Source organism: Octopus sinensis, linkage group LG25, assembly GCF_006345805.1.
Source record: "Octopus sinensis linkage group LG25, ASM634580v1, whole genome shotgun sequence".
NCBI lineage: Eukaryota > Metazoa > Mollusca > Cephalopoda > Octopoda > Octopodidae > Octopus > Octopus sinensis.
Genome location: NC_043021.1, coordinates 7,449,540 through 7,476,304, shown reverse-complemented (window position 1 = coordinate 7,476,304; position 26,765 = coordinate 7,449,540). Strand labels below are relative to the sequence as shown.

Below are 26,765 nucleotides of genomic sequence, written 5' to 3'. Positions count from 1 at the left end.
ACAGACCACTTACATATAACAGACATTCTTGGCAACCAGTACATATGTATGTACGTACATACAAGTATCTATGAATGCATGCATGTATGTATTTATGTGTGTGTGTACATACAGCAATTAATACATAACATTGTCTTAGATATTTTCTAGAAAGAGAGGATGATAATAGCTAGAATGCTTTTGATTGTAGGACTACTCAGAGTTCAGAGCAGGCAGTTAATACAAGGGAGATAATCATTTCTTCATAACATTTGGTAGGATTAGAAGTTTGAATTTGAAATTAAGGAATTGCAAGGAAAAAGATGCACAGAATACATATATCTATTTTTGCTGTTGTTGTTGATTACTTATGAAATTCTTAAAATTTCTCATCAGTTAAGGGTTAAATGACAGCAATAACATCAGCAACAGCCATACTGTTTCCACTTATTTCTTATTTTCATTTTCCTAAAATTTTCGTTGCGTCTTGCAACCTTTTCAAGAGTCTTGACTCTGTCCATTCAACCTTTTCAATAGTCTTGACTCTTTCCGGACAGAGTCAAGACTATTGAAAAGGTTGCAAGACACAACGAAAATTTTAGGAAAATAAAAATAAGAAATAAGTGGAAATTTCACCGGTGGGTGTGTTACATTATAAAGCACAAAAAGAAAATGACTCTCCCCAGACACAACAGAATATGCTTCAACACACGAACTCACATAAAGAATCTTGCAAACCAAATCCAAAAACGAAAAATAAGCATTACATTTTACAGATGTAATGCTTAATTATTCACTTAGTTTTGTCTTAATCACAGATTTTGTCTTAATCTTGTGGTTGCGATACTTTGATGATGTGATTGTTTATTTTTAGAATGACATTGTAGGGTAAGTGTAAGGTGTCAGATCTGGCCAGTTTGGAAACATAAAATAGGCAGAATATCTGGGTGCTCAATATGGCTGGTTTAAATGCTAAAGGGTTTAACATCTCTCTCTTTCTCTCTTCTTCCTTTTCTCGCTCTCTCTTTTTCTGCCTCCCTCTCTCTTTCTCCTCTTCCTCCCTCCCTCCACTCTACCATATCTCCACTCTCTCCCATGAATCTGAATTCTTCTGCCTTCAGTTAGGAATATTCTTGTTGCTGATATTATTTTTACATTCTGTAACAGAGTGCAGCAGGTCAGAGGTTAACACCCTCCTCCAACTTACTCTTATTACTCTCAAATTATGGTCATTCTACTACTACTATTGCTACTGTTACTGCTGCTGCTTCTTCTTCTTCTTCTTTTTGTTTCTGTGTAATATTCTTGCTTTCGAAGTGGTAAGCTGGCAGAATCATTAGCAAGGTGGATAAAATGCTTAGTAGTATTTTGTCTGTTTTTAATGTTCTGAGTTCAACTTCTGCCAAGGTCGACTTTGCATTTCATCCTTCTGGGGTCTATAAAATAAGCATCTGTTGAGCACTGGGGTTGATGTAATCAATCAATTAGCCTCCTCTCAAAAACTTGCTGGCCTTGTGCCAAAATTTGAGACCAATATTTTTGTTTTCGGTTTCATACCTACCTACGAAACCATCATTATTTAATTTTTTTTGTTTTAATAAAATTCTAATCTGTTTTTGTTAATAAAACGAATTGTTATTCTTTTCTTTTCTCTTTCTTTCACAGTACTTCTCCAGTTCATGCAAAATACGACCTTTTGGTTTGGTTTGAAATCTGCGAACTTGCACCCAATGGAGAGTAAGTAAACAGTTTTAAGGCCTAAAATTTTATGTCTGTGTGAAACCTACGTATTTCAAGGAAATGATATTTTTAAAACCCTTTTTATGTAAAGAGTCCATCTTCCTTAAATCACTGAATAAGAATGTTTTAAAACATAATACATTGCAAAAAAAAAAACCTTTACTCTGCTGTTATTTCCAAACTCATATGTTTTCAAATTGACACCATTATTTGTAAACATCATTTTACATCTGTCTTCTGTGATGGCATGGTTTGGATAGCTTGACAGGCGCTGGCAAGGCCAAGGTCACATCAAGTTCCATAGTGTGTTTTGGCATTGTTTCTACAGCCGGAACCTCTTCCTAATGTCAACCACTTTACAGAATACACTGGTTGCTTTTTACATAGCACCATCACCAGTGCCTTTTATGTGGCACCATTCCAATACTTTTTACATGGCACCATCATCAGTGCTTTCTGTGGCACCATCCCCAGTGCTTTTTATGTGGAACCATTACTAGTGGTTTTTAAATGGCACCATTCCCAGTACTTATTATGCAGCACACATCCCTGGTGCTTTTTACACGGCACCATTCCAATACTTTTTACATGGCACCATCATCAGTGCTTTCTATGTGGCACCATCCTCAGTGCTATGTGGAACCATCACCACATCAGTTTTAATAAATTAATTTCATGTTGTTACACTCATGACATTAATTTCATCATGACCTCTTGACCCTGATTTATGTTTTTAGCCATAGTCACATGACTATTTTTTTAATGTAGTAACTAGTAGATGATAATAACAATATCAAATTATTGGAAAGCAGACAGAATGTTTGAAAATGTGTAGAGAGAGGCACAAGCATGGTTTTATGGTAGGAAACTTAGCTTCCTGACCACATGGTTCCATGTTCAGCTCCACTGTGTGACCCCTTGGGCAAGTGCCTTCTATTATAGCCCCAGGTTGACCAAAAGCTTGTAAGTGGGTTTGATAGATGGAAATTGAAAGAAGCTTGTCTCTCTCTCTCTCTCTCTCTCACACACACACACACACACACACACGTGCATGTGTTTTTTGTGTCTATGTTTGTCCCCTCACTACCACTTGACAACTGGTGTTGGTGTGTTTGTGTCACTGTAACTTAGCGGTTCAGCTAAGGAGACCGACAGAATAAGCACCAGGCTTTAAGGAAAAAATAAATACTGTAATCAATACATTTGTCTAAAAATTCTTTGAGGCAGTGTCCCAGCATGGCCACAGTCTTAATGACTGAAACAAATAAAAGATAAAAGATTTGTGTGTATGTGTGATGATCATCACCATCATCATCATCACCATCGTCATCATCATCTATCTTATATTTGGCTGTTTTTATCATTAGGTACGTACCCACAGTTGTAGACCATTCTGACGACTTACCCTGTGCCGGCACCTACCTTCTCCACCAGGGTATACAAAGACGTATCACCATAACCATTGTTCACGAGAAAGGACCAGACTTGATATGGAGGGATATCAAGGAACTTGTAGTTGGTAAGCGCTGTGTTCTTCCTTTTGGAAACAGTATTTAGTAGATGTGAATATTGAGTGCATCTGGGTGTTTTAAATGTGATGTGTAGAAGTTGTATGTGTGTATGGGGTTATAGTGTGTGTGTGTGTTACAATGTGCATGTGTGTGTATGTTTACAATGTGTATATGCATGTGTGTTAAGAATGTGTATTAAGAAGGCGGTGAGCTGGCAGACACGTTAGCACGCTGTGCGAACTGCCTAGCGGTATTTCGTCTGCCGTTATGTTCTGAGTTCAAATTCCCTTTCATCCTTTTGGGGTCGATAAATTAAGTACCAGTTACGCACTGTGGTCGGTGTAATCGACTTAATACCTATGTCTATCCTTGTTTGTCCCCTCTGTGTTTAGCCCCTTGTGGGTAATAAAGAAATAGGTATTTATGTGTGTAAATGAGTGTGCTTTAAACAAGATATGTGTATGTTGTAATGCATATGTATATTTATGTATGCATATAAATATGTATTTGCACGTATGTGTGTTTATGAGTGGAGTGGTGGTCTTTGTGTGTGTGTGTATGTGTCTGTGTGTTTAAGCCAAATATGGTGCTAATAAATGGTAACTTTTGTCATTGCAGGTCGTATCAGAAATACTCTGGATTATCGAGATGTGGACAGCGAGAATACTGTTCTGTCTCTGAGTCTCTTCCCTGCTCACTATGTACAGCAACCCAATGATGATAGGTAAGTTTAATGTTTGAAAGCTTATATCATTACATATAAAAACAAAAGTCTTCATTTCTCTCGGTCATCCAGGATCTGGTTGATAATGTTAAGACTAAGCTTCTCTGAGGAGGTCTAATCAGACTGAAACATACCCATAGTTGTCACCACATATACCAAAGATCAGACTTTACTGTTCTGCTTGTTATATGTTCAAACTGCCCAGATTCAGCCTCTCGAGCCTACCCTAAAACATCATTCTAAAAATATACAATCATGCCATCAAAATTCTCAAAGCTACACGATAATACCTGATTAATTCAAAACAACGTGGATAAATTTGCATTACATTTGACAGAGTTATCTGAACGTCAGATGTTTAATAAATTTCAATTTCAGAGTTGCATCCCTTGGTTTTCTTGATCAGAATCAATCATTGCATCTAATTGTTTACCTTTTTTTTTTTTTACATTTCACTACACAATAACATATCTACAGCATACAGTTTGTTTTCTTTCCCTTCCCTCCTGTTTCCCATCTGTCAGCATTAACCATTTAGCATCATCCGATTGTGGCCGTTTGCCAGCCTTGCCTGGCCCCCGTGCCGGTGGCACGTAAAAAGCACCATCCGATCGTGGCCGTTTGCCAGCCTCGTCTGGCACCTAAAAGCACCCACTACACTCACGGAGTGGTTGGTGTTAGGAAGGGCATCCAGCCGTAGAAACATTGCCAGATCAGACAGGACCCTGGTGCAGCCTTCTGGCTTCCCAGACCCCAGTTGAACCATCCAACCCATGCTAGCATGGAAAGCGGACGCTAAACGATGATGATGATGATTATTATTCTGTAAAGCATAATGCTTAATTATCCACATTGTTTTGAATTAGCCATGCATTATCTTCCTGCTTCTAGATTTCAATCATGTAATAGTATATTTTTTTAAGGATATTTTATGATATTCAGTCAGTTTGAACATAAAACATGTCGACTATCAGGGCCAGATATGGCTGGTTTAAATGCTGAATGGTTAAAGTTGGGAAGTTAGCAGAAATAGCTTAGAACTGGACATAATGCACCACATTACATTGACCTCATGTGGCATTTAGTATTTTCTTTTTGTCATTTAACATCTGCCTCATGTGGTAGCATTTTGACAGTGTATTTAGTATAGTCCTCTTTGCATAAATGCACAATGTTCTCATGTGGCATAAATGCACTATCTCCATGTGAAACAATTTTCACGTGATATTTAGTATTAATCTTCATGTAGCATTTAGGTTACCCTTCTCTCTCATTTTTCTTCATAATCATTCATATGTTGTCTTTTTTTTCTTTTCTGTCTTTTAGGATATTTTTCCGGTTTGAAGCTGCCTGGGACAGTTCCCTTCACAACTCTCCACTTTTGAACCGAGTGACTCCCTATGGAGAGAAAGTCTTCATGACATTATCTGCATATTTGGAGGTTAGTATATATGTGTTTATATGCATCTCTCTCTCTCTCTCTCTCTCTCTCTCTCTCTCTCTCTCTCTCTCTCTCTCTCTATATATATATATATATATAATATATATATATATATATATATATATGGTATAAATGTGTATTTATGCGGGTATACATGTGTATTTATGTGAGTATACATGTGTATTTATGTGGGTATATATGTGTATATATGTATGTATATTCAGTATACATGTATATATACATATATGGTGTATATTTGTATGTGTGTATATATACTATATATTTGTATATACAAATATATAGCATATATACACACATACAAATAGGGATAGTCACAGGTGGAGTGTCTTTTTTCATAAATTTGTTTGTGAAAAATTTTACTTTCGAGGGTTTTTTTTTTAAAGCTCAACATTGGTTTTTTTCTTTCTTTTTGAATTCTTCTAATGTTTTTGTTGTTTTAGTTCTTGTGAGTGAAGTTACTGATATTCCTCTAATTATTTCTTCAGGTTGATAATTGTGCCCAGCCTGCCTACATCACGAAAGACTTGTGTCTGCTTATCCATGCCCGTGACGGAAAACTAACTGCTCCAAGGTAATGTGTGCTCATCTTATTTACCATCCCGCCTTTTTGTGTCTCATTTCTACATTGTAACTACATTTACACATTATTTCTCTCTCTGTCTCTCTATCACTCTCTCCCACACTATTTTTCTGTAGTCTTGGACTGGTGATTCAGTTCACCTCCAACTTGATTCAGTTACATGATGTTGATAGGCTACGAAAATGGGCAAAACATTGATGTCCATCACTCTGGAATGGGATTTAGGGTGAGTTGTCTCACCTGTCTATGACTTTCAGGTGTTTTAACATCCAGCCAGCACTTTGAGGGCATCACTTTGAGGATGACAAACACACACACATACACACGTATATATATATATATATATATATATATACAACTGGCTTCTTTCAGTTTCTGTCTACCAAATCCACTCACAAGGCTTTGGTCAGCCAAAGGCCATAGTAGAAGACACTTGCCCAAGGTGCCTTGCAGTGGGACTGAACCCAAAAGCAAGTGGTTGGGAAGCAAGCTTCTTACCATACAGCCACGTCCGTGCTTGGGGATCTTTATATCTTATCATCATCATCATCATCGTCATCACTTAATATTCGTTTTCCATGCTGGCATGTGTTGGATGGATCAGCAGGCACCAGTAAACCAGAAGACTGTGCCAAGCCCCCATATGTCTGGTTTGACATGTTTTCCAAGCTTGGATGCCCTTCTTGACACCAGCCATTTTATAGCTTTTTACATGGCACTGGCACCAAGTGAGGTCAACAATCAACATGAGGAAAAACCAAAAATTGATTTCATTTAACGTCATGGTAATGATGATGATGATAATGATGATGATGATGGTGATGATGATGACAATAAGTTTCATGTCTTGTATTTTCAGTATTGGATGTTTCAATCTGTAAGTATTGTTTCTATAATGCTTGACTTAATTTTTTTTATGGCCAAATCATGAACAAGCATGTATGTATGCAATTCTGATCAGGATGATGTTTTCATAAACTGTTCCGATTCTTTGGTTAGTGGAACTTATATATTGTATTATATAGCATAAGTGACTGAGTATTCCACTGACACTTATACCCTTGATGTAATCTCTGAGCAGAAAAACGGCATGACACTAATGTGGATAAGGCTGAGCCTGACCTATTTGACAGGCTTCCATACAGTTTCCATTTATCTAATTTCATTAACACTATTGAATTAGCAAAGTCATTAGGGCCTCAAACAAAATGCTTTGCCATATTTTTTTCCAGCTCTTTGCGCTCTGATTTTAAATCTTACCAGGGGTCAACTATGCTTTTTATCCTTTAGGGTTTAAATGAAAATTGCCAGTTCAGGATTAGCGAAATTTTTAATGTTGTTAACTAGTTAGTTTGTGCTATGTATTGTAGCTCTGAACATTCTGAGTTCAAATCCTGATGCCTCCAGTCAACAGAGAGAGAGAGAGAGCACTACCATTAGGAATTGCTGTCATCAGATAGTATTTGCAACTGAAAAATCAATGGAAGCATAATTTCCTTGGTTTGATCAGAACAATATGATGATGATGTGATGAACAAGCAAATATATACTCCATTTAAGGCAATTTAAAATACCATTAAATTATCTTTCCTTTAGCATCCGCTTCAGCTATTACAAGCAAATAAAATTAGCCTTAGCTTTGTTGCTGTGCCTTCTTCAGTTAGCTCACTTCCAGATTGTAGTATTTACAGATACAGCCAATAATAATAATAATCATGTACATTGTTTTGTCTTGGTATAAAAGATGGGCTACAGCAAATATTCTGCTCAATACCACAGATTTGCTTGTCAGTTGTTTGACCTTAACCAGTTGAGCATGTCCCTTAGTGGCTGATGATATGTGCATCTCTGATCACGAGCAGAAGTAGTAGGGGAGCATCATAGCCATGTGTTGAGAGGGATTCTTTGGGGTTTGAATAAATCACCTCTGGAAACATGGGTGTTTTGTTCAACATCCTTAAACAATCCTTGTTCAGGGACCTTTTGAGCACGATGGGTTACTCGACCAGAAGAAAATTCTAACTGGGCCCCACCTGCAAGGTCATGTGCTGTTTATCTGAATATGAGATCACCATGTCACGCCCATATGGTTGTGATGCATGTGCCTGGTGTACCCTTATCAGACGGGTAGTCATGATGGGTATACTGGGCTTCGTATATTTTACCCCAATGTCACTTTGATGGCATACACTACTCTCTCACTCAATAATAATAATGATGATGATAATGGTTTCTGCATCTGTTTTCCAAACTGGAATGGGTTGGACAGGATCAGGGTCTGAATCAATTCTTATTGGGAGCCATTACACCCCTAGACTGGAACTCATACATTTTATTTTGGCTTGGTTTCTACTACTGGATATTTTTACAGAGTACAACAGAACATTTTGTCATGATGTCACACTAGAGTGGTCGTCAGTTTTTTTAGTAAGATAAGATTTAAAGGTCCTTAAAATAGACAAATTGTTTGGGTACTACTGGCTTACTTCAAGACTGTTAGGCTACTGCTGGCTTACCTGAGAGAATTGTTAAGGTACTACAGGCTTACTAGGCTTATGTGTGAGAGTTTCTAGGGTACTGCTGGCTTATCTGAAAGACACTTGTTTTGGTTTAACATGCAAAGGGTTGGTGAGTCTAGTTCTTATTCTCTCATTGTTGATGCTATATGATGTTATGACCCGGATACAAAATTCTCAATAGATCACTCCATGTAACTTCAAATACTGCAATTATGGCATGCATGGTGCACTGGCACATTAGACACAGTGCCAGTGCATTAGACACAAGGTTTTAGTGCAGTAAAGCACATAGAAGTCCTAACTCCGCATATAGGACTCGGGGTAGTTTTTCATTTAATCATTATTTTTTTGGAAAAAAATCTTATGTACCATCAAATATGGGAAGTACAATGGAGAGTAGATATAGCTTGCCATGGTGTGACTACACAGTAATCAAGAAATGTCTTTTTCTAACCTGCAATGTGGAACTTAAATTTGCCCATTGGTAAACATGTATAAAGAAAGATTTGTTAGACTGCCTGCAACCTTCTTAACTGGTAATACAATGGCATATAGTTTGCTTGCCATGGTTGATACCGCTTGCTTGCAAATTCTTCCATCATATTGTTTTGAAATGCCAAAAAAAGAAGGAAAAAAATGCAATCCATGCATGCATGGAAACAGGGATATAAAAAAGAGAATGATGATGATGATTATGTGGATGCAGGCATGATTGTATAGTTAACTACTTCCTTTTGCAACACCACATAGTTTCAGGTTAAATCCCAGTGTGCAGTTCCTGGGGCAAATGTGCAAACTAAATTGATTCAATTACATCCTTAAAACGAGTCCTACAGAGACAAAACTTCAATCTTGAACTTGATGTTGAATTTCAATAGTTTATATACTGAGACAAGGATTAACCCTTTCGTTACTGTATTTATTTTGAGATGCTCTGTGTTTCTTTCAATTTAATTCAAATATAACAAAGAATTTAGTAAAATAACTTAGTTTTCATTCACCTAGTGTTGGGAACATAAATTGTGACTAAGGTTTGGTGGAAGATTTTAATTCAAAACATATGAAAACAAGACATTTATACTAAAGAGCCAGAGCCGGTTTCAGCCGGGTTGGTAACAAAAGGGTTAAAGCCCACTGGAAAAGATGGCCACATGGTCATACCTGAAGTTCAACCCAGTAAAATCTTGAAACTTGAATATCCTTAACCCTTTCGTTACTATATTTATTTTGAGATGTTCTGTGTTTCTTTCAATTTAATTCAAATATAACAAAGAATTTAGTAAAATAACTTAGTTTTCATTCACCTAGTGTTGGGAACATAAATTGTGACTAAGGTTTGGTGGAAGATTTTAATTCAAAACGTATGAAAACAAGACATTTGCACTACAGAGCCAGAACCGGTTTCAGCCAGGTTGGTAATGAAAGGGTTAAAGGATTAAATTAAACCTATTTCAAACTCTGATTATTGGGGTAAAGTTCCATTCCAGAATACTTATTTTATATTCTTGTTGATTTTGTTATTTCAGATCCCTGCGTAACCTATTTTCTGGAGGTTATTCTCGCAAGGACACCAACAGACTAGGTGGTGTTTATGAATTGTTCTTACGCCGTTGCAACAATTCTGGAAGTCCAGGTAAATAATCACTTGTCTCATTTCTTCTGATATAATTTCTCTCTTGTTCTATCTATCTGTCTGCTGTCTGTGAATATATAATATATATATATCTGTGCGGGTGGCACGTAAAAAGCACCCACTACACTCACGGAGTGGTTGGCGTTAGAAAGGGCACCCAGCTGTAGAAACATTGCCAGATAAGACTGGAAACTGGTGCAGCCTTCTGGCTTCCCAGATCCCTGGTCGAACCGTCCAACCCGTGCTAGCATGGAGAACGGACGTTAAACGATGATGATGATGATGATATATACATATATATATATTATTTAGAACAGTTTGATTTGGTTTCTGTGCTACTTCAGGTTTCACTACTCCAAGTTCCAACTCTTCAGGCTTCTAGAATAACCAATTTGGTTATTCCAGAAACCTGAACAAGTTGAGCTCTATTAGGAGCCTGTGAAACTTGAAGTACCACAGAAACTGAACAAAACTGTTTTAAATGATTCATGTAACTCCTACTAAATGTGTTGAGTGCCCTTATCTTTCATTTGTCTGCTCACTTGTTTTTATATATATATTTTTTATCTGTGTGTGTGTGTGTGTATCTATATATGATAATAATTCTAGGATGGAATTTATAAATATTTTTTACATCACTATGTAAAAGTCATGTGATTTGTGGAAAATGCATGTAGCAATGTATGAGATATTTATAAACTTCATCCTAGAATTATTGTTATTACTATATCAGTGTAACCATGATACAACCCCCAAAAACTAACTTACTAGTCAGTATCATTAGACAGTAGCTGGCATAATGAAATAGGAGCCTTAATTGCATCCCTTAATGTTACCATAAGTGAATTTAATATATATATATATATGTAATAATAATAATAATAATAATAATAGTTGGGAATATAATTCCATCCAAACTTACTGGGAAAAATTCAATTTAGCAATTCTAAATCAAATTTCAATATATATATAAATATATATATAATTAAGAGAAATAACCTCTATTAAGCAATTCAATAGTGAAAGGCATTATCTATATTAATTAGAAAAAATTTAAATATGCTATAATAAATATTATTTTTTGAATAATATTTATTATAGTATATTTAAATTTTCTCTATTTAATATAGATAATGTCTTTCACTATTGAATTGCTTAATAGAGGTTATTTCTCTTAATTATATATATATATATATATATATATCTCCATGTGTTTTTTTTATTATTTTTTCTTTTGTGTTTCTTGTGGCTGGTCGCTGTATTACATTTTGAGAGCTTTTCCACTTTTGTATAACCATTATTTGTAAAACAAGCACCACTTCCATTTTTGTTGTTAGAATCAATCATTTTCCAACCATGACATAATATTTTCTACAAATAATGTAAATATATTAAATGTTCAGAACTATTCGATAAATTTACACTTACATTACAAATTGCTGTGCCTAGTGACCTTGTGGTTAGGGTGTTGCAACCATGCTTGATAGATTGTGGGTTTGATTTCTGGACTAAGCAGCACCTTGTGTTGTTGAGCAAGACACCTCATTTCACATTGCTCCAGTCTGTTCAGTTGTAAATGGGTAACTTGCGATGGAGTAACCTTCTGATCAGAGTGAATGTTGGCCTGCTCACCTAGCCAGTGGTGCGGCATGGTGGCTTCATTTGGAAACTAAAATGATGCAAAGTGCATTGTGACCAGCGATGTGTAACAACATCTGATGCAAGAATATTTTTATTGAAAAGCGAAAGCAGGTTTCTGAGTTTCAAATCACAACCATCGAAGCATTGTTACATTAAATATCAGCCCTTGCCTCATTTATCAATAAGGGCTCCTCCATTTATCAGTTGAGGTATTCACTTGATAAGTGATCAGTTATGGGTGGTGGAATTGGCAGAGTCATTAGAGCATTGGATGGAATGTCTTGCAGCTTTTGTTTTGGCACCTAGTGACCCGAGTTCACATTTTGATAAAATCAACTTTGCCTTTCATATTTTTCCTTTTCTCATTTTTCTCTTCTAATTTTTTTGCGGGGTCTGATAAAAAAAAAAAAAAAAGAAGGAATTACCAATCCAGATTGAGAGATTGGTGGAACTAAGAATGTCGAACCAAATGCCTTGTGGTATTTGTTCCAGCACTTTCCATTCTGAATTTAAATCCCGCTGTGACCTGTATGGGTGGTCACATAGTTAACACTACCACCTGCCCAATTGAGTGACTTTAGCAGAGTATACTCCATTGTAAGAATTCAAGTCAGATCTCAGGTTTGAAGGGAATTTCCCGCTCTTTCTCAGAAGCCCTATAAAGGATCATGAGAACTGCTTTTCCTTCTGACTACAAAATAAAGACAAATCTAAATGATATATCAATTGCTATAGTTGAAATTGAACTTGATTTCTCTTCTCTAAAGCGCAGCACTTCTTTGGCTGAGTTAATAACAACAACACTCATGAAAGAAGAGTTTGTTTTGAAATTTTGCAAGTTTAACTTTTGCCCACTCTAACCAAATCTAATTGATTAAGGTTTGGCAATTAAGATGAGTTAAAGTTCCCCAACTTTGAAGGGTTTAAAGCTCACACACAAAATGAATAAAATCCTTGATTTAGAACATAACTTTGATAAGCCTCTCTCTTTCATGCTCTCTCTCCCTCTCTCTGTCTCATATTTCTTAATCTTAACTTTCCCCTTTTTACCTTTTCTTTCTTACCCTCCTCTATATTTACCTGTCTTACTTTCCACTTTCCTTTCTCCTTATATTTTTGTCTCCTTCCCTCCACCAATCCAACTCTCTCTCTCTCTCTCTCCTCTCTCTCTCTCTCTGTGTTTATTCCATTCCCTGTCACACTTTCCCCTGCTCATCCTCCTATCCGTTCCCTGCCTCTCACTTTTCTGAACTTTCTCTCTTTGCTGAGAAAAAAAAATCATTTTTGTTCTGCTAGTTTCTCGCCCCAAGAGGTTCTCGGTGCATGGAGATCTTCAACGGGTAATGCTAGCCCGTGGTAAGTACCTCAGCACACAATATTAGGTTCCCTATCTACTCCATCTCCTACCATCGATAGTTTCTTAATGTTCCTTTGCCAAAAATTAAGTTTTCTGAGTTTCAAAAAACAAAAATCATAATTTACATTCATTGGAAGAGATATCAGGTGGAGAGTAAAAAGATATTTTTGATTCAGAAACTCACAGATTATTCAGTAGCTAGTTTATCATTTTGCTAGTTGTATAGCTTTAATTTGTTTAGTTTAATTATACATATATATATATATATATATATAATAATTCTACATTAGCCTTGAGGCAAACATACATATGAAGAAATATAAATATACAAATAGTTAGATAGATGATGGAAGGATGGCTAGATAGATAGAGAGGTAAATAGAGAGAGAGAGAGAGATTTTAATATTAATTGTAACTGATTGACATAGACATTAGCTTCCATATACCGAATCCTCTGGAGATATGCCGTGACTGTGAAGACCCGACAAATGAAGTGAGTTCATGGCTCACAGGATGGCCTGCTGTGCTTACCTTGGATCGTAGAGTGGCCCGCTGTTCTTGAGGAGACCTATTGAGTCAAGTACATCAAAATAAAAATCAAATGGAAATTGTAGTTGTGGTACCCATGCTGGTGGCACATAAAAAGCACCAACTGATCGTGGACATTGCCAGCCTCCTCTGGCCCCTGTGCCGGTGACACGTAAAAAGCACCCACTACACTCATGGAGTGGTTGGCATTAGGAAGGGCATCCCGCTGTAGAAACACTGCCAGATCAGACTGGAGCTTGGTGCAGCCTCCTGGCTTCCCAGACCCCGGTCGAACTGTCCAACCCATGCTAAAGCAGACACTGGAACATAATGCTGTCTTTGGACCCATCGTATCCTGACACACCATTCAACCTATGCCAGCATTAAATAGATAATTTTTATCATTATTAAGGTAATGTTTAGAAAAGTTGTTATAGAATGTTAAACGATGATGATGATACATAAAGTGAAGCAGGAAGTTAAAGAAATTTACTACTCAGCCAGATTAATAGTTGTGATAATAAGTTAGTTGTCAACAAGAATAGTCACTAAAAATGCTCCTACTTCCAAAACGACCCAAAGTCAAAGTATCCAATGTCAAATTAGTCAACATGAATCAGCAACACAGTAACAGTTTTGCCAAATGTCTCATACTCTCTCACGCTTGTGCCTTTCCTCACAATCTTCCTCTTTCTCCCCTATTTTTTCTCTTTATTTCTGTATTGCCCCATCTCACCCTTATTTTTCTCCTGTGTTCACTAGTTCTCCCTCTTTGTCCACTCCTTTCCTGCCTCTGTATTCCGGTGAATTCTTCCTCTGCCTTCTCGTTTCTCGATCCACTTTCACTATTTCTCGTGGCCATCTCTCCCCATTTTTGCCCCTGTTCCCCCAACACTTACCTCATTTCCATCGGCTTTCCACCTCTTCTTCTGTATTCTCTTCCCACTCCTGCTTTCCTTTTTCTTTTCAACCTTTTTCCTATCCCTTTCTTGTTTCTCTTGTCTATTGTCTTCCTACCCCCCCTCTCTTTCTCTCTCTTTCTTGGAGAATGCCTAACTTTCATTCTTTTCTTAAAGGTGTAACTGAAATAAACTGGTCTAATCAGAGTCATCTCAGTAATTGCTTATTTCTCTCTTCTGCTCACTCTGTCTGTCTGTCTCCTTTTCACTCCTTCTCTCTCTCTCTCCTTTCCTCTCTCTGTGTTTATGTCATAATAATAATCCTTTCTACTATTAGCACAAGGCTTAAAATTTCATTGGTGGGGGGAGGGGCTAGTCGATTACATTGACCCGAGTGCTGCATTGGTACTTATTTTATAGCCCCCAAAAGGATGAAAGGCAAAGTAAACCCTGAACTTAGAATGTAAAGACAGACGAAATACCAATAAGCATTTCACCCAGCGTGCTAACCATTCTGCCAGCTTACCACCTTGATAATAATAATAATAATAATAATAATAATGATAATAAATCTATAATTTTTATTATCATGGATGCAATAATCAAGTTAAGTGATAATAACGCAAACACACAACACAAACACCATCACCACCGCTACAGCAAGATAACACAGCTCACATTGCACACACACACAGATGAAACTCTAAAACAAGAAACACAGAAAAAAAGACAAATTTCATGTAACATACACCATTCTTCATGCCTGGAATACAATGATGAACTCACGTCTCTGGAACGTGGTTGTTTACTTGGTTGTTTACTAGAAAGTAGCATGCAGCTGTAATAAACAACAGCAAATTTTGGCTCAAGGCCAGCAATTTTAGTGGGTGGAGCTTAGTTGATTACATTGACCCAGTGTATTACTGGTACTCCACTTCTAGTTACTGCTTGTGTTTACCACTTTATCATTTACTGACACAGGCTAGAACTACTAATGTTTTTAGATTACCCCTGCTATATATATGTGTGTGTGTGTGTGTGTGTGTGTGTGAGCTTGCATATAATGGGGTCCTGAAAAGTTTCTGGTTTTGGGTAAAAGAAAATACAGTAAGATCAGTTAATTATGATTTTATTCAACATATTCCCCTCTCAGATACACACACTTATTGCAGCGGTCCTTCAGTTTTTCTGTGCCCTGTAAAAGAACTTGGAAGGTTGGGCCTCCAACCAGGCCTTTCGCAAAACACTTAAAGCCAGGAACTTTTCAGCACCCTTTCATACATGTATATATATGTGTGTGTGTATATTTATGTGTGTGTGTTAAAACGATTTTCCAGTAACAATTGTTATGTTTTTCTGTTGTAGGTGTACAAAGACGTCAGCGTCGTGTTCTAGATACATCTTCCACCTATGTTCGTGGGGAGGAGAACCTTAACGGCTGGCGGCCCCGTGGTGACTCTTTAATCTTAGAACACCAATGGGAACTTGAGAAACTCACTCGACTGGAAATGGTAAGAGTTTATTGTCTGTCGTGAATGGACCGTGACTGGCAAAAGATGTCTGCCAAGCACATTTGTGTGTCAGAATATGATTGCCTGTATTTATATTTGAGACACACAACAAAGACTGGACTTTGTGGTGGATGTTGTGTCTTACCAAAAACCAAATACCAAATTTCTAACTGTATTTTGTTCTGATGTTGTTGTTAACAGGTAGAGAAGGCACGGCACATTCTCCTGTTGAGAAAGAAACTTGGTGAACAAAACAAAACCCAAGAGCTGAGCAAACTTGATAAAGATGCGTCCAACATGTATGCAAAAGCCAAGTCACAGCGTGCCAAGGAAGAAGAGCTGAAAGGAGATGATGACAAGGACCTCTCCACTGATGGAACTGATAAGAAACTGAAATTTTCCAATCCCGGTGGACCTATCCCAGATTTTGTCACTAATGGCGACGCCAACAAGGAATTGACAGCCAAATGTCTACGACTCCTATTACAAGGACGTCTACCCCTCAGCTCTCAGAACAAGGTAATTCTTTCTGTTGATTTCTTCGTTCTTCTGTGTCGGGGATTTTCAATCTCTTTTTTTTGAAGTCTCAAGGCGGGCCCCCGAAGGTTCGAGAAAGTGAACTCTGCTACCTTGTTATTTTGCAGCCTCTTGCAGCATTAAATGAGAGTATGGTTAGCAGTAACTCAGATGAAGATGAGACTGCCCCCATGAGCATGGACAACGTGATGCAGGCAAGCACTAGCAGTAGTGTCCTCAACACCAGCCTGATCAATAGCAACCAGAACTGTAGCATGGACAGCAGTGTCACTTCAGATATCTTAAGGTTGGTGTCAGATTTCTTAGTATTTGTAATTATTTAATGTGAGGTATACTTGCCATCTCAATATGGCTAACCACTAAGGGTGGGTGTTACTGTAGCTTGTAGCCCCAGGAGAACAAGTATACCTCACATTGTCGTGCAGTTACCGTTTATACCTCGTTCAGAGATTTATTATTGCTTGTTATATATTTAGTTTTATATTAACTCCTTTCGTGGTCATATATTTTCTAACAAAATATACTACCTGTATTTTGATTAATTTTGGAAATCATGAAGAATTTAGCGGAATTTAGTAAAATACTGTATTTCACAAAAAACTTGTTTGTAGTACTGAATTTGTAGCAATGCGCTTTAATAGCTTACACTTTAAAGTTCAAACTTCCACATTTGTTTTTTGTTTTGTTTTGTTCACAATGTGAACTTGTACAGTGTATTTTATACAGTATTTCCACAGCAATTATAATAAATCTGGCTAATCATTTCTTTTTCTATACATTGTAATACTAAGCAAAAACCAGTGTGTCCCTTTAAATTTTAGTGGTCAATGTCTGTAAAAGTTTCATATTGCCTTCTTCCCCCACCACACTAGTGACAAAAGTATATGTACACTGAACATATAATAACTATTGTCATTAATTGTTACATTTTCTTTTTTTGTAACTAACTTTTTATGCACATATATATTTCTTGTGCACATAAATTTTTGTTTGTGTTACTTATAAAATATGCATGCATGAACATGGTTTAGAAGGAACAGTGCATGTCATTTTTCTTTTTCAGAATTTTGTTGCCATAATCCCTGGTACACATCATACATTTGAGTACATACCATACATATATAAATTTGGGAGTTTTCTATTTATTTGTAAATATGAAGCTGGGGTTTGAAACATAACAAAATATTTTTACATATAAGTCCCTCTGCCTTTCTCATATCTACCAACCTCGTACTGTGAAGACTCACCCTGACATTTCATCATCATTATTTTTTTTTTTTATCATTTTCCAGCTCCACCCGATCACCCCTACCCTTTCTTTTAACCCTTTTGTTACTGTATTTCTGTTGAGACGCTCTGTGTTTTTTTCAATTACTTTAAATATAGCAAAGAATTTAAGTAAAATAACTTTGTTATCATTAAGCTAGTGTTAGGAACATAAATTGTGACTAAGGTTTGGTGGAAGATTTTAATTCAAAACTTATGAAAACAAGACATTTGTACTACAAAGCCAGGGGTGGTTTCAGCTGGGTTGGTAACAAAAGGGTTAAAATTTGAATAGTCATGTAGCACCTCTACAAGAAACATATTCTACTCTGGCCCCTTCTCCTATATTTTTACCCTTCTCTTATCCTTCATCTTCTGGCATAAAGTTGTCCACTTGTGGTTTGTAATTTTGAAAACTGCATGGTGGCTTCAAGAAAAAAGCACCCAACTCATGCTGGAAAGTGGTTGGTAGTAGGAGGGACATCCAGCCATAGAAACCATGCCAAAGTAGTAGGTACTCCTGATTCTTAGTAACAATGCATTCTTTCATTTTTCCTGGGTGCTGGTTGTTTGAGCATTCTGGTTATTTGAGTACCAGATGAGGGAGAGTTTACTGTACAAGTACAGCCTGGTCACTGACACTAAAATTGACTGGAAATTGTGTGGGTGCATGTGATAAGTGGGTGTCTAATGAATAAATCCAGAGGAAAATTTCTGTGAATGTGCATGTATTTGCATGTGTATGCATGTGCACACATGATAGGCAAAACAAGGAGTGTTAGTATAGCGGTTGTAGACCATAGATGCATGCATGGATGTTTAGTTGAAAAGTTCACTGCACAGCTGTATAATTTTAAGTTCAATCCCTCTGCATGGCACCTTGGGCAAGTGTCTTTTCCCTTAGAATAAATTAGTTCTTCATATTTAGTTACTAACAGACTTGATGTCATCTGTAAGACTTTTATAAGATACAAAACATCAGCATTTATTCGAACTGCAGTGGAAATTGATACTACAGAGGATGTTTTGTCCTTCAAAGAAATTAATGGGAAAATAATGAAAGAGAAAACGACCACTACAACAACAACAACAATGATTATTTCACAAATGAGTGACCTAATATTCTTGCAACCTTTTGAAAAGGTTGCAAGACACAACAAAAATTTTAGGAAAATAAAAAAGAAATAAGTAGAAAATTTACCAGTGAGTGTGTTACATTATAAGGCACAAAAAGAAAATGACTCTCCCCAGACACAACAGAATATGCTTCAACACACGAACTCACATAAAGAATCTTGCAAACCGAATCGAAAAACGAAACATGTATTGTGTCTATTATATAATATTTATCTCTCACCAGATGCAGTACTTTTTTTTGTTCTATCATGGAACAGTACATTATATATAATTTTAAAATAGGATAAAACCTTCATGAGAAATTATCAAGTAGTTAGCGTGAAAAACCTCATAAGAGAAAAAATCTGTAAATTTTTTCCACTTGAATATATTTATTTATATTATATAGAGGGCATTATTACACATAAATGCTGCACGCTAGGAGGGACTCTGTATGTGTGTATATATTATATATATATATATATATATATATATATATATATATATATATATATATATATTGGCCTGCTCGCTTAGCCAGCGGGGTGGCGTCATTCGAAGGCTAAAACAATGCGAACGCATTGTGACCAGCGATGTGTAACAACATTTGATGGTCTGGTCGGTCACGTGATATATATACACACACACACACACACACACACACACACACACATACACACACACACACACTATAGGATGGGCCTTCATATGGTTTCCATTGACTAAATTCGCTCACAAAGCAGTTCTAGTAAAAAAACACTTGCCCAAGGTGCCTTGCTGTGGGACTGAACCCCAAACCATGTGTGCCGCAAAGTGAACATCTTAACCACACCTGCACCTCTTTTATATATATATATATAAAACAAGAAATGAAAAGAAGATAGGCAACCTGTCACCATACCCACCACCTTCAACTCCCCCACCCCCACCCCACCACCTGTTCCTTCTTAGCCTCCACCTGTTGATTACTTAATTCACTGTATGTCTCTTTCTTTCTCTCTTCACCTTCCTCACTGAGTAGTGTGTCAATGCATTCAGAAGGACAAGCTGCTAATGCTCACAAATGGTCAGTAGTTTTACACAGTTCACCCATTCTCTCTCTCTCAGTCTTAACCTTTCTTTCTTCCTCTCCCTCTCTCTCTCTCTCAGTCTTAACCTTTCTGTTTCTCCCTCTTGCTTTTAGTTTTAACCGCTCTCTCTCTCTCTACTTCTCTCTCTCTTTCTTTTTCTCTCTCTCTCTCTCTACTTCTCTCTCTCTTTCTACTTCTCTCTCTCTCTTTCTACTTCTCTCTCTCTCTTTCTACTTCTCTCTCTCTCTTTCTACTTCTCTCTCTCTTTCTCTCTCTCTCTCATTATCTTGCCTGATTCTATCTCTGCTTCTCTCTCTCTGCATCTCTCTCTCCCCCTTGTCCATCTCTCTCCACTTTCTCTGTCTTAAGTTTTCTTTCCTTCTCTCTTTCTCTCTCTCATATTACTTCTCTCTCCCCCTCTCTCTCCCTCCTTCTCTGTTTTAATCTCTCCCTCACATTGTCTTGCTTGTTTCTATCTCTGCATGTGTGTCTCTTCTTCTCCCTCACCTCTCTCTCTGTTTTAATCTCTCTCTCTCTCTCCCTCTCTCTGTCTCACATTGTCTTGCTTGTTTCTATCTCTGCATGTGTGTCTCTTCTTCTCCCTCACCTCTCTCTCTGTTTTAATCTCTCTCTCTCCCTCTCTCTGTCCTCCTCTCTTACTCTCTCCTCCATTCTTTTCTGTATCACTCACCTCAGTATTCGTATGTATTGATGCATGAATCAAATTTTTGTTGTAGGCAGTATGAAATATGACATATGTTGAATATTACATATACACATGCATCATGCAAATCTACACACACACACAAACACACAACCGAAATGCATACAATCACACACACACACACACACAACACACACACACACACACACACACACACACATATATCCCCTCTCTCTCTTTTGGAGAGGCATTGAGCAGCTATACGCACACATACACACACGGCAGTAACTTCCGCCTGCCGAATTCAATTACAAAGCTCCGGTCGGCTCGGGACTATAGTGGAAGACACCTACCCAAAGTGTCACGCAGTGGGACTGAACCCGAAACCATGTAGCTAGGAAGCAAGCTCCCTAACCACACAGCCATGCCCGCGCCTACTATATATATATATATATATATATATATATAGGGAGAGTTTACGAAAAAAAACAACAAAAGATGAAGACAGGTGGTGTACCAAACAAACAGCTGTATTAGTATAACGCTCAGGAATAGAAAAAGTCTTTTATGTTTCGGGCCTACGCTCTTCTACAGAAAGGGACACAGAAAAAACAAGGAGAGAAAAAAATGTGTGTAGTGGTTAATGATCTATCATAGCGATCTATCATATATATATATACACACACATACACACATGTATATACATGTACACGTGTGCATGCTCTCTCTCTCTCTCTCTCTCACACACACACACACCACACACACACACACACACCACACACACACACAGCTGGATTCATGTATGAGCCATTACTACTATATATCACACTCTTCTAATTGTGGATTCACCTTTGCAAAGAGTTGCACCAATCTTCATAAATTATTTACAACAACAACAACAACAAAGTTGATGATAATGACAACAACAATAATGTTAATAATCTTGTTTCTGTTTTTCCCTTCTTACAGGCCTACATCTACTGAGACAAAAACCCAGTCGAAATCTTGCGAAAGCTTATCGTCAATGGCCGAGAATTCTGAACGTAAGTTCTCTTTGCCATTGAAGACTAACAAGCCAGAGACTGACCAACAGTTATTCATTCCAGACATTGAGGAAGTGAGGGTCAGCCCCATAGTATCGAGGAAAGGTTACCTCAACTTCTTGGAAGAGAAGACCAATGGATGGACAAAACGTTGGGTGGTAAGTATCTTCTACCCCGAAACCATTCTTCTTATCTTTTGTGGGTGTGTGTATGTGTGTACCATCACCATCACGACTCTGTACTTAAATAGTTTGTTTCCCAACCACGTGATTTCAGACAGGGCCAGATTGAGGCCCTAACGGCTTAAAAGATTTTGGTGTCCCCATATATATGTGATTTAAAATATAAACAATTATAAACTGTAAAATGAATTTTTATTTTTCAAAATGAAACAAAACTAACAGTAAGATGGAAAATAGTGTTTATTTTTTTTTTCCGACCGTTTTTTAATTGCAAAGCCTTTGATCAGATCCTTACCATGACACCATGAACACTTCCAAATTATATTTCTGATAATATAAACTATGTTGAATATTATTTAAGCACGTTTAAAGTGATTTCTTTTGTGCTGTAAACTTGTTTCTCCTTTCTGTGGTTTCTCCACCCCATCCCCACCCTCTACATGGAACTGCCAGGATTTTGAGAAGAGTCATGTCAATCTAACTGGAATGAGACAGTTGACAGGAGTCATGGTCATTATGACCCACTCCTGATCAAAAGACATCAACATACAATCAGTCTGAAAAATGTAATAATAATAATAATAATGCCTTAATGCAGTACTGGGTAGTGGTTCTTATGGCTTTTGATCTTGACTGATTGGAAGTGTTATCATGTACATTGGTTTGTCTTGGTATAAAAGATGGGCTACAGCAAATATTCTTCTCAATACCAGAGATTTGCTTGTCAGTTGTTTGACCATAACCAGTTGAGCATGGTCCTTGGTAGCTGATGATATGTGCATCACTGATCATGAGAAGAAGTATTGGAAGAGCATCATAGTCATGTGCTGAGAGGAATTCTTTGGTGTTTGAATAACACACCTCTGGAAACATGGGTGTTGCGTTCAACATCTTTAAACAACCATTACTCAGGGAACTTTTGAACAGGATAGGTTACTCGACCTGAAGAAAATTCTAACTGGACCCCCACCTACAAGGTCATGTGCTGTCTATCTTGATATGAGATCACCATGTCATGCACATATGGTTGTGATGCATACACCTGGTGTACCCTTATCAGACAGGGTAGTCATGATGGGTATATTAGGCTTCATATATTTTACCCCAGTGTCACTTTGATGGCATGCACTGCTTTTTCACTCAATAATAATAATAATAATAATAATATATGTATATGAATTCATTAACTGATAATTTGTTTTATTTTACAGGTTGTCCGTCGTCCTTATGTGTATATCTACAACAATGAGAAAGATCCCGTTGAAAGGGGTCTGATTAACTTAGCCACAGCTCAGATTGAATATAGTGAAGATCAACAAGCTATGCTCAAGGTATATGTCATTCAATTTATCTATACATTTACTTGTGGCTTAGTCTCTGAAAAAGTTTGTCAAAATCCGTCCTGTAAATGTGTGTCATAATCTATACTCTGTAAATATGTGCCATTTTCTATATTCTGTAAAAGTGTGTCATACTCTATGTTGTGTAGAGATGTACTATACTCTCTATTTTATAGATCTGTACCATAATCTATATTCTGTATAGATGTGCCATAATCTATATTCCATATAGATGTGTCATTCTCTGTGTTGTGTAAAGGTGTTCCATATTCTGTATTCTGTAGACACGTGTCCTACTCTCTGTTCTGTAGTGTGTATGCATGTGCTCTGTATGTGTGGGTATGTGTGAACGTGTCCTGATGTGTATCATATTTTAGTGGATTTCTATAAACATATTTTGGTCTGTCTCTATTTCTCTTTCCCTCTAATTTTTCTCTCTTTATCATTTGCATTTTCCTCTTCTCTCTCTTTCTCTCTCTCATTTACACATATAAAATGTATTATTGAATATTTTTTTTATCTTGCTTTCACTTCAGACTCGAAACACATTCTCTGTAATGACCAAACATAGAGGATTTTTCCTTCAAACTCTTGATGACAAAGATTTCCATGATTGGCTATATGCCATCAATCCACTTCTCGCTGGCCGAATTAGGTAAACTACATATATTTATTCATTTGTTTTGGCTTAACCCTAGGTCAGCCTTGATCAAACAGATCTATGATCAATGACATTTCAATCATAATCCTGTTGTTGTTCTGTATATCTAGAACTACAGTGTCTAATCTGTTTGTCTTTTTCCTCTCTTAAGATAGCAGGATCAATTTCAGAGATTTGACTGCTATTTTTAGTTATTAATGCAATGTTACCCAGCCTTGTCATACTCTGTGTCCCATTGTTTCTGTCTCATAATTATATTCAAGGTTTAAAGCAGTGCTTCTCAACCAGGGTCCATATATGGGCCCTTGGTGGGTTCATATAAGATTTTGTTGTTAAAATTTATGTGCAATAAATTGCTTACACTTCTACTATATATAAAAAAAATATTTTAATTTTTTTATGCACTACCCTAAGAGTCTCAGATAATTTATTGGAATATCTCATGTATGAATATGATACCTATATGAGCAAAACGCCCCCCCATCCAATGATGGTGCTGAGTTGTCAAACATTTAAACCAAATTTTCTCAAAACAACTTGTCCGACTGTCCCATAGGCCTCCCCTTTGAGAAACACTGATTTAACCTAAATTTGAGATACCAGCAAAAGAAGAAATAAAGATGGACTTTTTTGCTTTCCAAAGAAAAACGATTTCCCATGGCTTTATCAATCGCATTCTCACTTGGAATCGATTTTTGTAATTTTTTCAAGACTTATACATGTCCTAATACTGTCGGTATTTATATATCAAATTTGAGTGCAATCGGATGGAGGATGCCCGAGATTCTAGAAGCCACACACACAGACAGACAGACAGAACTGATTTTATATAAGAGATAATACAAAACCACATTAAAATACAAATACAAAACCAAAGAAAACACAAATATGAGCAAAGAAAGGAAAAAAGGGGAAAAGAGGAAGAAAGAAAGAAAAAGCAAGAAAAAACATGAATTTAACACCACAAGGTTCAACAGAACTGACTGAAGCTAGCCAACATGCTTATAGCATATATTTCTTTACTACCCACAAGGGGCTAAACATAGAGGGGACAAACAAGGACAGTCAAAGGGATTAAGTCGATTACATCGACCCCAGTGCGTAACTGGTACTTAATTTATCGACCCCGAAAGGATGAAAGGCAAAGTCGACCTCGGCGGAATTTGAACCCAGAACACGTGACAAGCATAACCATAGGCAATGGCCTGGCTAAAGCATTGGAACTGTCAAGCACCCTCATGGGCATCACCTGACATCTTAGTAAAACAGTTAAAATATTAGGGTCTGATATAGACAGTTTAACTACTGAAGGGTCAAATGAATATAAGTAGGGTGGGTGGATTGATGTTTCTTGCTAAAGTAACAAAGCACTTTCACTTATTTATCTATTTACCTTTTTTTAATTATTTATTTACCTTTTTTTTTTACTTATCTATTTACCTTTTTTTTTTACTTACTTATTTATTTATCTTTTTTACTTATATATTTATTTACTTTTTTTTGTTTCTTTCCTTAGGTCTAAACTGTCACGGAGGAAACAGTCGGTGAAAATATGATCTGCAATAAGTCCAGTACCTCGCAGCAGACAGCTTGGTCAGTTCTACAGCAGTGCCGCTGCCATATGCAGCCTTCTTAGAAGGAAGTTGAAAGCAAAACTGCAGTTCAAGCAAAACAAATACAAGCATATCACAAACCAAACCTAACTTAAATGAAATCCCATTATTTGTGTAATATGTAGATAATAGACACACATTAACACAGCTAAACACACAGACAATATATTATATATATATGGATATATATGTGTATAAATATATGCATATCTACATTATTTATCTATCTCTCTATGGATATATTTATATTATATATATTTACATACACACACATACACTTAGAGCCTGATGAATATATATATACATATATATATATATATACATATATGCATGTGTATATATATATATATATATATATATATATATGTATGTATGTATGTATGTATTGATGAGTTGGGAGAGAGAAAAAGAAGGGAATATTTATTTGGATGTGTATAAGATACATATACATGCTTACACAGATATAGATGAGTGTGTGTGTGTATACACACACACACACATTTATACAAACACACATACACAAGAAATTTACGATGATTTAGCTCTGAATAATCTTGCAACATATAGAGACCCGTGTGTGGCTCCGTATTTTTTTTTTCTGGAACTTGCCTATATATATATATATATATGTATATATATATTATAATATACACACACATACATGTACATACACACACATGCCTACGTACATTTACATCCGCATAATGTTGGAAGAGAACAAGAAGGAAGTTAGTAGGTACATGGAGGAAGTCTGCAATGTAGTAACTAAAACTTTATTTTGGCACAGTGCCAGGTCTCTTCAGCTGGGTGCTTTTAAGTAAAATGAAATGTGGGAGTTTTTAGAATTACATTTAAGTAGTTATATATATATATATATATATATATATATATATATATATGATCTAGAATTTAGATCCTAGCTCAAAGTTCCCTAATGTATTGTTAGTATAATATAGTTTAGATTGACGGTGGCTGAGTGCAAACTATGTATGTCCGTATGTGTTAAAGATATTTGTATGTGTTGTGGCCTTAATTATGCAATAAATCTCTCCCATACATACACACACACAAACACACACTAATATGCTTTTTATTCCTTAGATAATTTATTCAACACCCACCACATACACACACACACACACACCATGGTACTTTCACTTTTCAGTTCCAAGATTTTTTATTTGCATTT

General features: G+C 36.6%; 1 protein-coding gene across 15 annotated transcripts in view; it reads left to right on the top strand.

Annotated features, from left to right (window-relative positions):
- The window catches only part of LOC115224382 (kinesin-like protein unc-104), a 300,207-nt gene extending 274,354 nt beyond the window's left edge, over positions 1-25,853 (top strand). For 14 of the 15 annotated variants that reach the window (XM_029795269.2, XM_036513465.1, XM_036513461.1 and 11 more), the window contains 14 exons: positions 1,645-1,716; positions 3,087-3,238; positions 3,849-3,954; positions 5,281-5,395; positions 5,902-5,987; positions 10,042-10,148; positions 15,939-16,084; positions 16,286-16,603; positions 16,729-16,907; positions 20,025-20,069; positions 21,707-21,938; positions 23,174-23,293; positions 23,839-23,957; positions 25,480-25,853. In XM_029795269.2, the coding sequence (XP_029651129.1) occupies positions 1,645-1,716; positions 3,087-3,238; positions 3,849-3,954; positions 5,281-5,395; positions 5,902-5,987; positions 10,042-10,148; positions 15,939-16,084; positions 16,286-16,603; positions 16,729-16,907; positions 20,025-20,069; positions 21,707-21,938; positions 23,174-23,293; positions 23,839-23,957; positions 25,480-25,519 (1,837 nt within the window). In that variant the 3' untranslated portion in view covers positions 25,520-25,853. The remainder of the gene's footprint in view (positions 1-1,644; positions 1,717-3,086; positions 3,239-3,848; positions 3,955-5,280; positions 5,396-5,901; positions 5,988-10,041; positions 10,149-15,938; positions 16,085-16,285; positions 16,604-16,728; positions 16,908-20,024; positions 20,070-21,706; positions 21,939-23,173; positions 23,294-23,838; positions 23,958-25,479) is intronic. The other variant, XM_036513463.1, reaches the window with a different exon arrangement.
- The last annotated feature ends 912 nt before the right edge of the window (positions 25,854-26,765 follow it).